This window comes from Myotis nattereri (assembly GCF_964212035.1).
Source record: "Myotis nattereri genome assembly, chromosome: 2".
Lineage (NCBI taxonomy): Eukaryota > Metazoa > Chordata > Mammalia > Chiroptera > Vespertilionidae > Myotis > Myotis nattereri.
The window spans coordinates 90,666,819-90,682,890 of NC_138076.1; the positions used below are offsets into that span (position 1 = coordinate 90,666,819).

General features: G+C 39.4%; 1 protein-coding gene across 1 annotated transcript in view; it reads right to left on the reverse strand.

The window, feature by feature from the left end:
• Positions 1–16,072, reverse strand: part of INTS6 (integrator complex subunit 6) — a 119,878-nt gene that overhangs the window by 41,560 nt on the left and 62,246 nt on the right. Inside the window, exon 5 of the mRNA XM_081082813.1 lies at positions 4,460–4,643. Coding sequence (XP_080938939.1) covers positions 4,460–4,643 — 184 coding nt within the window. The remainder of the gene's footprint in view (positions 1–4,459; positions 4,644–16,072) is intronic.

Below are 16,072 nucleotides of genomic sequence, written 5' to 3' on the forward strand. Positions count from 1 at the left end.
TTGATTCTCAATACTTCCACTGACATATCTATTAGGCATTTTTTTATTTGAAATCATCCCCCTGCCTCCCCGACACCTGATTTTCCCCAGTGTACCCATACAAGTCCATTCACTTGCCCTTGTTCAGGCCAAAATGGATAATTTAGGAATCATCCTTGATTCCTTCTTCCCTCATTGTCCTTATCCTTGGTTCTCCTTTGCATCAGATCTCCTTACCACCTCCAAACCTAGCAATTTAAACCAAAGTACAGTCATCTCTTACTAGTCCATGCTTCAATTCTTGCCACTTTACAGTATATTTTCATCTAGGAACTGAAGTGATCTTTCAGAAATAGAAATCAGATGTCACCTCTTATAAAAAGCCCTGTAATGGCTTCTCATTGCAGTAGGAAAACAGAAAATATTTATTATGACCTAAAAGGATATTCAATATTTGGTCCTTGCTACGTCTCTACACCTGTTACTCTCTATTTCTTCCCATGTAAGCCCTAGTCACATCATCTTTCCTGTTGCTCTGAAAATACAGAGCATGCACCTTCCCTTACTATTTCTTCTGCCTAGATCTTTCTTTACCTCATTATTCAAATCTCTACTCGTATGTTACACTTGTGACCATTTCTCAACATATACAAATATTAACTCACGTTGTACAACAGAAATAACATAATGTTGTATGTCAATTACACCTTAATTGAAAAAAAGAGGGTGGATGAACATGTTGTAACAATAGTTTTAGCCAGATTAATATTTTTAAGACACACCAAGGCTGATTTAATTTCTATTCAAACAAGTGACATTAACTTCAAGGTTAGAAATATGCAAATGTAATTTATTTTTAAAACTGTTGTTTTATTTACTTCTTTACACAAGATAACAATCTCCAAGGATAAACAATATTTCAAACTGATTCAAACGGGAGTAAGCATACGCTTTAGGTATATGGTTTAAAAAAAGTGGGGGCACCTCCTCAGATTTCCCAAGAATATTCACTGTCTTTCTCAAGTTATTCTCTAAACTCTTACCCTATTTTTTTCTTCACAATAAGTAGCACTCCCTACAATAATATTTATTCATTTTACACGCTTTCATGTCAGTCCCAAAATGTAAGCTTTCTGACTATTGTTCCTGCTGTATTCCCAGCATCAAGAATAGTTATTTGGCCCTAGCTGATTTGGCTCAGTGGATAGAGCATCGGTCTGCAGACTGAAAGGTCCCAGGTTTGATTCCAGACAAGGGCACGTGCCCAGGTTGCTGGCTTGATCCCCAGTAGGAGGCGTGCAGGAGGCAGCCAATCAATGATTTTTCTCTCATCATTAATGTTTTTATCTCTCCTCTCCTTTCCTCTCTGAAATCTATATCTATATATCTATATATCTATATATCTACATAGATATATATATATAAAAATCAATAAGTGCACTGGAACAAATCGATGTCTCTCTCTCCCTCTGTCTCTCTAAAATCAATAAACAAAAAAATTTTTTTAGGTAATTTTTATTTATTTTTTTTATTGATTAAGTTATTACATATGTGTCCTTATCCCCACATTACTCCCTATCCCCTCGACTCATGCCCTCACCCCCCTGCTGTCTGTGTCCATTGGTTAGGCCTATAATCTTGCATATAAGTCCTTTGGTTGATCTCACCCCCTCACCCCTACCCTTCCCCACCTTCCCTCTGAGGTTTGACGGTCTCATCGATGCTTCTCTGTCTCTGATCTGTTTTTGTTCATCAGTTTATGTTGTTCTCTATATTCCACAAATGAGTGAGATCATGTGGTATTTATCTTTCTCTGACTGGCTTATTTCACTTAGCATAATGCTCTCCAGTTCCATCCATGCTGTTGCAAATGGTAAGAAATCCTCCTTTTTTACCACAGCGTAGTATTCCATTGTGTAGATGTACCACAGTTTTTTAATCCACTCATCTATTGATGGGCACTTAGGCTGTTTCCAAATCTTAGCTATGGTGAATTATGCTGCTATGAACATAGGGGTGCATATATCCTATCTAATTGGTGTTTCTAGTTTCTTGAGAATAGTTATTTGGCATAGAGTGGGTGCTCATTAATTACGTGGTAAAGAAAAATGCTTACAATGACAATTATATTTTTTTAAAAAAGCAAACAAAAAATATAACAAAATATTAATCATTATTTTGGCAACACAGGCAAATTTCTTTCTAATTTTTTCCTCAGTGAACATGAATTATTCTACAATGGGAAAAATAAATGTATACACGCTACTCATACCATTAAGTCTTTAAAAATGCACAAGAAAAAGTGCACAAGAATTAGTATTGATTACATATTACATAGTGTAATACCAATGAATATTAGCTTTTCTGTTCTTTCTATCTTTCTGATATTTTAATCCTCAAAACTTTCTTTAGTGAAAAATAAATAAGAAAACATATTATTGAGATACTAGAGACCTGGTGCACAGATTCGTGCACTGGTGGGGTCCCTCAGCCTGGCCTGTACCCTCTTGCAATCTGGGACCCCTTGGCTTTTGCCAGACTGCTGGTTTTGGCCCAACTTGGGGGGCTGAGCCAAAATCGGCAGTCTGACATCCCCTGAGAGATATAGTAGTGCACAAAGTGGCAGGCAGCCGGGGAGGAGCCCGAACCAGGCACCGTGCTGCTCCTGCTCATCCTGGCCCTGCTGAGCCTGCCGCCGCCGCTGCACTGACCACCAGGGGGCAGCTCCTGCATTGAGCATCTGCCTCCTGGTGGTCAGTGCGTGTCATAGTGACCAGTTGAACGGTTGACCGGTTGCTTACGTTTTTATATACATAGATATGAAAAGCATTTGAGCCACTTCCCACTATTGCTAACAAGAGCATGAAAAGAGGGAAATAAAATAGTACTTCAGGATGTATATTTGGGAAAAGCTTCCTAATTTCTTAACCAACTAAGGTTTCTGGGTCATTAAGAGGTATTACCAAGGGTGACTTCGGAATCTTCTCCTCTGGAGATGTTCCTTTCAAAGAATAAACAACATAACTTTAGTATATTACTGCCCAAAGGCAAGGACATTAACTACTACATGAGGTCTTAGGTTCTTTTCAGGCCCTTTCTGATTATACCACTCACTTCATTTCACACTCTGAATATTCTTGATGCTAGAAGTCCCATAACTTTACCATAATTCAAAGTTCAAACTAAGTAATTTATAGTAAGGAATTTCCAAAGTGAGAATGTTTAAATTACAGCCTCAATGCCCTTCTTCAATCTGTTAAGTAAAAAACCTAGAGTTAAAAAAAAATCAAATCAGGATTTTTAGCAAGGCTGAAAACTAATTATTTCCTGAATACAAATGTGCATCTACCCACAGAAACAATTAGGGCTGTCAATGAAAAATATTATCCATGCACAGAGAATTGTTAACAGTGATTCTTCAAATTTAGATGACAGATAGGTTTCCCTTTAAATTGTATACACACATCTTTTTTTCTTTTGTAAATTAAATTATACGAGACTTCACGAAAAAGTACTTCTATTAAATGAGAACATTTAATAATAGAATAACAATTTCCTAACCAATCTACTTCACATACCCTTTTTGTCTGTGAATTTTGCAGATGTCCAACACCCGTGGAATTTTAGAAGGCACCTAAAGTATCAATTAGACCTTACAATTTTCTTTAACTTATTATATAGCTGTCTATGAAGGAATCTCAATAAAGTACCACCAACTGTGTCTAGAGACTATGCCACAGGTCCCTGACACAGGTGAAATAGTGGTATGTCAGACTTGGACATTTTACCATTAAATTCCTTCAATAAGAATAAAATGCTCTGTGAAAGCAAGACTGCTATGTCTGTCATATTCACTAATGAAGTCATAGAACAGTGCTTGGTACACACTAGGTACTCAATACATACCTATATGAATTAATCCATCTTTTAGCCAATTCCACAATAAAGAAGTCCTGAGTCTATTACATATTCTGTTTCAAGAGTTTTATTAATGTTAACTTAGCATACTGACTACCTGGACTAGCTGGGTATGACCTTACTACCTGTGTTTCCTCTAACACATCTAGCTTCCTCTTTGCCTCTGGGGAAAACTGCATTTAACCAGGCTTTAATCATTACATGCATAATAGATACTGATATGATTCTCAAAACATTTTTCACAGAAAGTAATTCCATGACATTTGTAAATCATTGGCAATCTTTGTAGATAAGAAAATAAGTTTAACAACTTCAAATACCAGCACTTTCTATATGGGCAGAAAAAATTACCATTCATTATTAGATCCAAAAGTATTCATATCCTATTCAAATCAAAGCACAGACCTTCATCAATATAGTTTTAAAACCATATATGACTACTAATTACTAATATTATAACTTGTTAGACAAAAACAAACATGGAGTTTTTGAAATGTACATTTTAAAACATTCAGGTAAACTCTGCTTTAAGTCACTAAATTACTGCCAGCAAAAAACTTACCGCCTGTCACTTCACACATTGGTGTGATTGCAGAGTCATCTAAAGGCACACCTGTCAACTGTTCTGATTCTACTGACATGGTGCCAGGCAACCGCAACACTAATGCAAAGAGTCTCTGATCCCAACGAAAAGGTTCCTTGGTCAATTCACTTCCAGGCAAAGGAGAATTAAGAGGTAAATGGAGCTGAAAGTAAGGGGGGGAAAAAAACAATAAGATTTCCACACGCTACTTTTCCCAAAAGGCCACATTAATTACACTTGTATTAAAACTACATCATGAGTGTCCTATCACTCAAAAAACAAGCCCAAAAACATTTGCAGATATAACTAAAATAGCACATGAGATACTATTACTTCAATTTTTTTAAGCTCTTCTCTGAAGATCTCAATTGAAAGAATCTATAACTGTAATGTTTTTCAGATTTTAATTCAACTATCCACCAAGTGGTGGACTGCTTTCAAATAATCATTTCATCATCAAAACCACCCTTTTTATTCCTATTTTCTAGATTTTTAAAAAAATGGGCCTCAGAGAAAATAAATGATTTTGGCCTCCTGGGTATGAGTCTGTACTTTTTCTATTACACTGCAGTAGTCCGAAACATCGCCACAGTTAATAATTTAAATATGCTTCACTTTATACATAACATACATTTCCAAAGCATTTGCAAGAAAGTAAATTTTGTCACTCTAATTGCATATTAAATGTTATTAAAGGTAATGATTCTTATCACATCTGAGTAAAAACAGAGGGTTTGGGGGTTGTTTGCATCTGTTTTTTCCCCCATCACCATTTACCCCCATACCCTCTTTGCACATGTTTTTTTGTTTGTTTGCTTTTGTTTGTTTGTTTTTTATGTCTTTCCTCTTCCCCAATAGACCTGCTAAATCATAATCTAAGATTCTTAAGAATCCTGAAAAGCTTTAAAGTGATCCTAATGGGCACCTCTGTACCAACAGAGTAACAAGACAATCTACACATCAATCTTAACATAACTAAATGGAGACAACCAGACAGTATGTGTCTCAGAGTATAATGCAATAGGATGTAAAACATTAAGAGGAAAGAAAAAGGGAAAGGGAAAGGAAAGAGAAGGTTGAACCTGCATCTAGTCAAGTCCTAACTACCAGTTTACCAGAATACTGGGGATTATAGGAGGATCAAGTTTAACACCACCATACCTCAGCAATCAGGCAAATCCAGAATGTGAGATGTTCACAGGACAGATGTCCTGGTTTCTCCAATAAATTAATGGCATGAAAATGTAGAGTGGGAAGTGAGGAAGGTTGATGGAATTGTTATAGAATAAAAGACAAAGAAAATCAAAAGGAAAGGTTTTTGTAAAAATCGGGAAATTTTGGAATTATAAACAACTAGAGGCCCGGTGCATGAAAATTCATGCACTGGAGGGGAGGTCCCTCAGCCCAGCCTGCCCCCTCTCACAGTCGGGAGCCCTCAGGGGCAGGAGGCGACCCGGCGATCAGGGGAAGGCAGCGTCCCCATCACACCTCTGCTGCTGCCACTGCTGGCAGCACAAGCCTCGGCCGGCCCTGGTTACCTGAGCCGCGGGTGGCCCTGGGTGGCTGGGCAGCCACCATCTGAGGCTTGCCTGTGCCTCGGGCTGGCCCTGGGCGGCTGAGGGGACTGGGAGACTCCAGAGGCAGGCGCACAGAGCAGCTGGGCCTGCCTGAGGGCAGGCCTGGACTTGCCACCCCGGCAGGGCCGAGGAGACTGGGCGCTGCCATCTTGTGGCTGTGGGTGCCGCCATCTTTGAGGGTGTGGCAGTAAATTAGCATATTCCCTCCTTATTGGATACGGGCGTGGCCATCTTTGAGGGCGGGGCAGTCAATTAGCATATTCCCTCCTTATTGGCTGTAGGTGCCGCCATCTTTGCTATGGCATGAAGGTCAATTAGCATATTCCCTCTTTATTAGATAGGATATTTTAAGTGTGATGATGATACGGTGCGTAGGAAAACAAAAGTCCGTAACACTTATAACATTTCTAAAAATAAAAATAAAGACCAGAATCAGTATACTAGGGAACTTATTTATACAATATTGGAGTTTTCTTCAAACTATAAAATTATTACTTCCAAATTCATTGCCAAAGTTTATGCTACTTTATTCATAAAGACAAACTTGCATTGCTTACAGCCTTTCTATTTCTCATCTCAAGGAAGACTTCTGAACTTAATTAATTATGGATTGAAGTCATTCTGCACCAACTTAAAACTCAAGTTTCTTCATTGATTTACATCAAACGATTAAAAGAAAATCAGATTCTATTCTAAGGAAAGGTCCTAGTAAAGCTATGCAAATCTGACACCTCTCTCCAAAAGATTCATGCCAAGAGAATATGATTCTTTTATCAAGATCAGCCAAGATTTTGTGACCATGGCCAGGAGTCATGAGCTCTTCCTCTGGCACTGACCCTACTTAAGGCAGAATTCAGAGGAGATAACAAAGGAATGTTGGAAAATAACTGGCCAAGATATTCTCTGAGGAAGGTTCTCTAACCTCAAAGACTCTGTAACACTTGTAAAACAGCGCAGGAACTCCAAGCTCTTACTGCTGTTACCTCATCCTGCCAGAAGATAAATAAGAAAGCCTTTTACTCCAGACTAACCACCCTTGTACTACGGAAGTACAACTACTGGGTGCTTAGTCCTTTTCTCTTTAAGATCACAGAAACATCAAAGCACCAGTGACACTGGCAGAAAAGGGTTTCAACTGTTAATGCAATGCTCTTAGATGTAATAGATACGTAGATCTATCTCAAGAATCTAGTGGATAACAGCACTGCATAGACCTTAATATAAGTGGAGAATAGAATAATGAGACCCCATACTATAAACACATACAATATATATACAAACAACTAATCAGGTAATCTGACATACATACACACACAAAACTAATCAGATAATGATGAACATCTACAAAGGAGACAATATATAATGGAATATCTAATGGCTGTATAATGAAAGATCTAGAATGTATTTCAATTAAAACAAACAAAAAACCCAAAATTGTGACAAGCATATTTTACACATTTTATAAACCTGTCAAATTTTATTCATTTTCCTATTTCTTATTATTTCCTATTCCCATATCACTACCCTCTGTCATTGCTGGAGAGGAGAGAGGAAAATCCCCTATAGCAAAAATGTGCTAGTTAAAATTGGAAGGAGTGATAGCAGACAAACAGGGACAGGAGAAATACAAAAAGCCTGAAAGAAAATATTCTTAGAGGGTTGAATTACTCCAAATCTAAAGTCTACAGTTGAAATTTCAGCAATGTCTTAAAATCACATAGAGAAGTTTCTCTGAATACATTGACTTTGAGAATCAAAGCAAATTGCATGTAAATCAATAAGAAAAACATAAAATTAACTGTTAGAAAAATATGTATTAAATATGAACAGATAATTCCCCAAAATGAAAAATGGACACGCACAAAAAATACTCAAGAAATCCATATGGCCTATAAATATGTGGAAAGATGCTCAAATACACTAACAGCAGATAATACAAATTAAAATATCAAAGATATAACTTCACACCCATCACATTAGCAAAATTTAAAAGTATGAAAATACCAAGTAAGAGGATAGGCATACATAGCAATGGGAACTCTCATCACTCCTATATACAGTCATTTTGGAGAGCAATTTGTAATGTCTGGTTAGCTAAAGATGAGCATACTCTAGGACCCAGCAATGTCATCTCTAGTTATAGAGAAACTCTCATGTTTATTTTCACAAGAAGCCATGTAAAAGAACACTGTCTACAGCATTATTTTAAACAGAGGAAAAATGGAAACAACCTAAAAGTCCATTAAGGGAATCCTATCTAATAATAGACAAACATGGTAATTAACCGTACCTCAAACACGCTTCCCACTGGCTAATCAGGATGATATGCAAATTAACTGCCAATCAAGATGGCGGCCGGCAGCCAGGCAGCTGAAGTGAACAGGAGGCTTGCTTGCTCCAGTGATGGAGGAAGCCAAGGTTCCCCGTCTGCTGCTGCCGGCCACTGAGCTGCACTCTAAGAAACAATGTTGCAATTACAGAAGCTAAACAAACCCCAGAAACCTGCTTTCAGCCAGCCGAGCCTCAGAGCTGGAGCTGCAACAGTGTTTCAATTATAGAAGGTAAACAAACCCCAGATACCTGCTTTCAGCCAGCCGAGTCTCAGCCCTGGAGCTGAGCCTCAGAGATAAAGCCGGCTCTCAGCTCCAGTGACAGCCATAGAAGGTAAATAAATCCCAGAATAAAAAAGAAAAAGAAAAAAAGGAGAGGTTGGGAGCTTCAGTTACCTGCCAGCCTGAAAACGGCCCTCAGCCCCTCACCCAGACTGGCCAGGCACCCCAGTGGGGACCCCCACCCTGAAGGGGGTGTGACCAGCAGCAAACAGCCATCATCCCCTCATCCAGGCTGGCCAGGCACCCAAGCGGGACCCCCACCCTGATCTGGGACACCCTTCAAGGCAAACCAGCTGGCCCCCACCGTGCACCAGGCCTCTATCCTATATAGTAAAAGGGTAATATGCAAATTGACCCTAACAGCAGAAGGACTGGGAATGACTGGTCACTATGACACACACTGACCACCAGGGGGCAGACGCTCAATGCAGGAGCTGCCCTCTGGTGGTCAGGGCACTCTCACATGGGAGGAGCTCTGCTCAGCCACAAGTCAGGCTGATGGCTGCCAGTACAGCAGTGGTGGTGGGAGCCTCTCCCGCCTCCTCAGCAGCGCTAAGGATGTCCGACTACAGTTTAGGCCTACTCCCCGCTGGCAAGTGGACATCCCCCGAGGGCTGCCGGAAGGATGTCTGATTGCCATCTTAGGCCCAATCCCATGGGGAGCAGGCCTAAGCCAGCAGGTGGTCATCCCCTGAGGGGTCCCAGACTGCGAGAGGGCACAGGCCGGGCTGAGGGATCCCCTTCCCCCCGAGTGCACAAATTTTTGTGCTCCGGGCCTCTAGTCCTATATAATAAAAACCTAATATGTTAAGTGTCCATTCGATTGTTCAACCAATGAAAGTGTAATATACTAATGATATGCTAAGGCCCCTCAACGGCTCACTATGACGTGCACTGACCACCAGGGGGCAGAGATTTGACCGGTTGACCAGTTACTATGATGTGCACTGACCACCAGGGGGCAGATGCTCCAACCGGTATGTTAGCTTGCTATTGGGGTCCAGCCAATCTGGACTGAGCAAGACAGGCCAGACACGCCCTGACACCCTCCCACGGCCCCTCTCTGGCTGGCAAACCTCTTGTGTCCCTCCCTGGCCCTGATCATGCACCAGGCCTTTAGTCAATAAATAAACTGTGATCTATTCATAAACCAGAGCTGAAATGAATAAACCAGATTTCTAAAATTCAACACAGATCTCAAAACAGTATTTTTTGGATAATATAACATAAATAGAATTTGCTCTCTTTGGCTTATTACTTCTTTCATTCAATATCATAGGGCAAGATTCATCCATACTGTTGCATACAAGTGTAGGTTATTCATTCCCATTGCCATGCAGCACGTGTGGGGCAGGAGGGAGGGGAATACACTTTAACTTATCTATGTTTTTTGTTGATAGGCATTTGGGTTGTTTCTAGTTTGGGTATATTATGAATAACAAAACCATGAAATTATAGTACATGTCTTTATGGAAAACATACATATGCATTTCTGCTGGATGTGCACCTAGAAGCATTAGTGCTGGGTTAAGAGTATATGAATATACTTAGTTTTATTACATACTGCCAGTTTTCCAACATGGTTGTACCAATTTATACTCCAACCAGCAGTGACCAAGAATACCAATTGTTCCATATCTCTTTCACCAACATTTAGTTTGGCTATCTTTTTCGTTTTAGCCATTTTGGTGTGTGTGTAGTGGAATCTCAGTGGGATGTGAATTTCCCTGAAATCTATAGAGGATGAACACCTTTCATTAATTTCTTGGCCATTTTGCTATGCTCTTTCATCAAGTGCCTATTAATTTCTGCCTACTTTTTAAAAACTTAGTTATCGTTTTCTTATTGATTTGAAGGATTATTAACATACTAGAGGCCAGGTGCACAAATTCATGCACAGGTGGGGTCCCAAGGGGGGAGGGGGCCTGGGATGTGATAGGCCCTTCAGTTGGGCAGTGGGACGTCCTTGTTGGCCCGGGATCTGGATCCATCCTGACGACATTCACGCTGGTTGTGAGGAGCCACCTGGCGGGAGCTTTTATGTTGTTGCTTTCCTACAGAGCGTCTAGGGAGGGAAAATGGTCGTGGCGCCCAAGGCCAACTTCCAGGAGGCTGGCAGCACTGTCAGGATCATGCCAGCAGAGCTGTTCCGTCAGTGCCTGGACCGTTCTCTGGAGATTGGACCTGCAGGACTCCTGAGGGAGTGAGTGGCTGCAGCTGGGCCGGTGGGCTCGGCTCCCAGGACGGGTTGGTCAGCTGAGTGGCGCTCCCACCTGCCCCTTGGTGTTCAGTGCGCGTCATAGCAACTGGTCGTTCCATCACTTAGGCTTTTCTATATACAGATTATAGATGAGTCCTTTGTTGGATATAGGCATTACAAATATCTTCTCCCACAATGTGACCTCTTTCATTATTTCAGTGGTATCTTTTGATAAACAGAATGTTATATTTTTCCTTCCATGGTTAGTAAAATACTTTTGTGTCCTCTACAATCATGAAAATGTTCTATTTTCTTCTAAAAGCTTTATTATTTTCTCACATTTAAACCTGAAATGTATTCAGAATTGGGTTTACTATATGATATGAGGTAGGGGTAAAGGTAGATTTTTTTTTCTCTCTAATGAATATACAATTTACATAGCCCCATTTTTGGTTTTTGTTTTAATCCTCACCTGAGGATGTGTTTTTACTGAATTTAGAGAAAGAGAAATGGAGAGGGAGGGAGGGAGTGGGGAGAGAAGGAGGGGGTAGAAAAAGATGGAAAGGGAAGGGAAGAAAGAGACAGAAGGGGAGGGAGAGGGAGTGAAACATCGAGCAGTTACCTCCTGTATGCACCCCAACTGGGGGATCAAATCTCTCGAACTACACTTCAACTAACTGAGCCACACGGGCAGATATAGCCCTGTTATTTTAAAAGACCATGTTTTCTCTGCTGCCCTGGAACGTCACATAATCTTCAACTGGTTGACTATACAAATGTGAGTTTATTTCTGGATCCAAACAAATATGAGATGAAAAAGAAGGCACAAGGCAAAATGGTACACAGACTAGCATCCATAGGTACTGTTAATTATTTAGTCTTATATATGTACAATATATACATGTAGTGAAACATAAACTGGAAGGTTACACACCAAATTCAAGGTAATTGTTGCTTCTGGGATGGGGAAGAGGGACAGAGTAAAACCGAGTAGAGGAACAAAGGAAACTACACCTTCACTATCTGCAATGTTCTGTTTCATTTAAATTTTTAAAAATCTGTAACAGACAATTAATTGTATGTCAGGCAAATATGCAGTAATTTTTATCAATTATTCTTATCCAAAATAGTATTAATATGGAAAAAAACTGTAAAGAGCCAAGTAGTTGAATAATCTATCCCTCTTTTATGACAGTATCATTATTTTATACAAAACCCAAGAAAACTTCATACACATCTCAACTCAATAAAAGGTAAATCAGATATAATCACTAACCCCACATTTATAAGAACTCTAACGAAGTTCTACTTGATATCTATTAAAATATACTGCAAGAGGATAGACTATTTCCCTGAAAATTATGCCTGCTTCCACACACTTTTTATGCACCTACCAATTAGGTATGTTGAGACTCTGGAGATTTAAAGATGCATAATAAAAACATGGTCCCACTACTTAAAGAGTTCTGAGTGAAAGGTTTCATGTTCCTAAAGGAATCTGTTTTAGAGATGTGTTTAAGGATAATCTAACAAACAGAAAGAAGAAGAAAAAAAAAAATCACAGTATGGCACCCTGGCCGATGAGGCTCAGTTCTTTGAGCATCATCCTGTGCACCAAAAGGTTACCATTTAAATCCTGGTCAGGACATACGCCCAGTTGTGCATTCAGAACTGGTCCAAGTGCATATGGGAGGCAACCAATCGATGTTTTTCTCCCTCTCTCCCCTTCCTTCCTTTCTCTCTAAAATCAATAAAAACATTTTTATTAAAAAACAAAACAAAGAAAATCACAGTTCTGGCTATCAAGATATTATTAGGATTTTATTTCTGAACAGTTGACAGGAAAATAGTTTTATAATAGCTATTTTCTGAAACTTAATTGCAGGAAACTTTAGTATGAAATTTAAGTGTCTAAACTAATAATGCTAAAAAATTAGTCACTAATAATAACCACAGACTTACTATTATATGACAGACAGTGTTCTAAACCCTCTATATACACTAGTTCATTTATTCCACAGGCAGTATTATAATCCCTACTTGCAAATGATAAAAACTGAGGCACAGACAGTTCAGTAACTTGCTGGAAGGTGCATGGTAAATGGTGAGGAGACAGAATCGAAATCCAGGTAAGGTGGCCTCTGATTCTGTGCTCTTAAATAATGCTTACACTTTAGTGAAACCATATCTGCATTTTAAAAAATCAAGTGTTGAGATATTAATATTTAAAAAAAAAAAACTTATTTGCCCTGGCCAGTGTGCTCAGTGGTTAGAATATCAGCCCCCACACAGAAGGGTCTCCTGCTCTAATCCTGGTCAAGAGCACATACCTGGGTATGTCAGGAAGCAACCAATTGATACCTCTCTCTCTCTCTGTCTTCTCCCTCCTACCTCCCTTCCTTCCACTCTCTCTAACATCAATGGAAAAAAATACCCTCTGGTGAGGATTAACCAAAAAAAAAAAGGAAAGAAAAAAACACACACTAATTCTATTTAATGGAAAGAAACTTTAATTATAAAAATGACCACTTTAAGAAAAAAAAAATTCAGATCACAGGCTTCCGAATCAATCTAGTAATTTTAAGCCACAAATTAATATTATTAACATTTCAGATTGCTTGTCTGTTTTAATAAAGCACAATCCTATTCTTTCCCGCCAGTTACTCTTTTATCCAATGGAAAGAGGCAGCAATACACTTTTCTCCCTTTTGTTGGTCTCTTCCCATTCTCTGGTACATGAGTAATAACAATAAAATTAAACAACAGTTAACATATTGAGAACTTACTATGTGCCAAGCACCATTCTATGATCTTTTCATATATTTATAGCAAATCAATGAGGTAGGTAATATTATCATCCCCATTTTAGAGGCAAGTTGTAATATAAGATTGTATCTCAGGAGACATCTGTTTGGAGAATACATGATTCAACTTTAGAGAATCTAACGAAAACTGAGAATTTTAAGAATTGGATAAATCATGTGTAATTCAATAGTACAATAATTTTCCCATAACTATGACATTGATCTTCATTGGGGTTTTCATAAGATTATACTTGGCAAAACTTCAATCTAAATGGACTAATAAGCAAAGAAAATTATTGTTTATACTAACAAAGTTTTACTTTTACTTGAATACAATTGAGGTTTCTCTACATTATTATTTAAAATCATTAATTTTATTGATACCACAGTCCAGATATCTTAAGCAATTATCTTAACAGCTAACAGAAAAGGAAATGTAGCTCCAACTTAAATTTAGGAAGACTATTTTTCCTGCTTTCCTTTGGAGATATATCTTATTGCCCTTTCACCTTTGAGTCTTTCTTGGAACTTATTTTTTTTTTTTTTAAAGTAAAATTTCTTTCTCCATAGGCATAAAAAACAAAGGGCAGATTAGGTAGGTGATAGTCTATCATTAGATATGCTCAAACTTTCTGTACATATAAAAGTACAATTTTCCCTTTATTTGTTTTATGTTTGATTATGGTTCAGACCCTAATTATTCGTGACTTTGCTAAGACTGGACTAAGGCTCAACTTAAATTTTAATTATTTAGTTACTAGAAGTCCAGAGCATGGCCTGGCCTACAGTGATTGGGCTGAAACTGGCTCTCCGACATCCCCTGAGGGGATGAAATTCGTGCAAGGGGAAGGGGGGGTGTCCCTCAGCGTGACATGTACCCTCTCCAATCTGGGACCCCTGGCAGTCGGACATTCCTCTCGCAATCCAGGACCACTGGCTCCTAACCATTCACCTGCCTGCTTGCCTGATCGCCTCTAACCATTCTGCCTGCCAACCTGCTTGCCCCCAACTGCCCCAACGCCGGCCTTCTTGCCCCAATGCCTCCCCTTTCTGGCCTGATTGCCCCCAACTACCCCCCTCTCCCCCCCGCCAGCCTGATCGTCCCCAACTACCCCACCTGCCGATCTGCTCTCCCTCAACTGCCCCCCACTGCCGGCCTGCTCACTCCCAACTGCCCCCCCGCCGGCCTGCTCGCCCTCAACTGGCGCCCCCTGCTGGCCTGATCACCCCCAACTGTCCTCCCCTCCTGGCCTGATCGCCCCTAACCGCCTCTGCCCCACCACCATGGCTTTGTCTGGAAGGATGTCCAGAAGGTCTCGCAGTCTAATTAGCATATTACCCTTTTATTAGTATAGGTATATATATAGACTTTATATTTTATATTTATATATAGAGATTCACTGAGCACCTACCATAAACATGGCATTTCAGGATTTAATAAGGATTATACTAAGCCAAATAAACAAGATTGGAGATAAAGTTTTAGCAAGCTCACTTTAAAAAAAACTGTTATAAGACCTCTGCTAATGAGGATTCTCATACATTGTTATTTACTTTTTAAATTTGCAAAATGTAAAAAAATAAATAAAAGTCAACTAATAGCAAAAGAAGATTAAAAAATTGTATTTAAAATATCTTTAAGTCAGGAACCAAACATATTTCTCCTGGCATACAACCCAACTGGCTCCTGAATAATGAGCATATCAGGGCTTTTCATGAATGTCAGGATTAACTAACTGGTTTATACCAACACTTCAGAGGTGTCCTCTTGCACTTGGATATTCTGCCAACTGGTTCTATTTGTGAATTAATTAAAATTATACATCCTTTAATAAGTATACTTCCCACCTTGTTTAATAACCTATTTACCTGGCTGTCTATCCTACCATTTTAAAAGAGGGCAAGAAGAGGGATCTGATTGTTTTCTATGTCTCTCTCCCCCCGACAGATAGTATCTGTCAAATGAAAGAATGAGGCCCCTCCCATTCCCACAGCATAAGGAAAGCACAAGAGCAAGAGGAGCAGAATAATGGCTACAATCAGAGCACAAGCATCTCTGTGTCCCTCCCCATCCAAGACACATAATGATGTGGATTAGACACATAAACAGGGATTCCACCGTCATGTATGTGAAACATTACCAGAACATCACAGAACTAATTAGGCCTATTTCCAAGAGCTGGAAGTGTTGTTCTGTCCCTATGTATCTAAGCAGCTAATTATGGCCCTTGTATGTGCCTGCACATAAAGGACACAAAGACATGAGCTGCAAAACCTGCCTGACATCTAGAACAGGACTGGAGAAACAACCATCCCATATGTTGAATCCATAACAACAATTCCATCTAGCTCAGTGTACAGTACTCATAATGATAATTTGCATATGGGCATACTTCCAC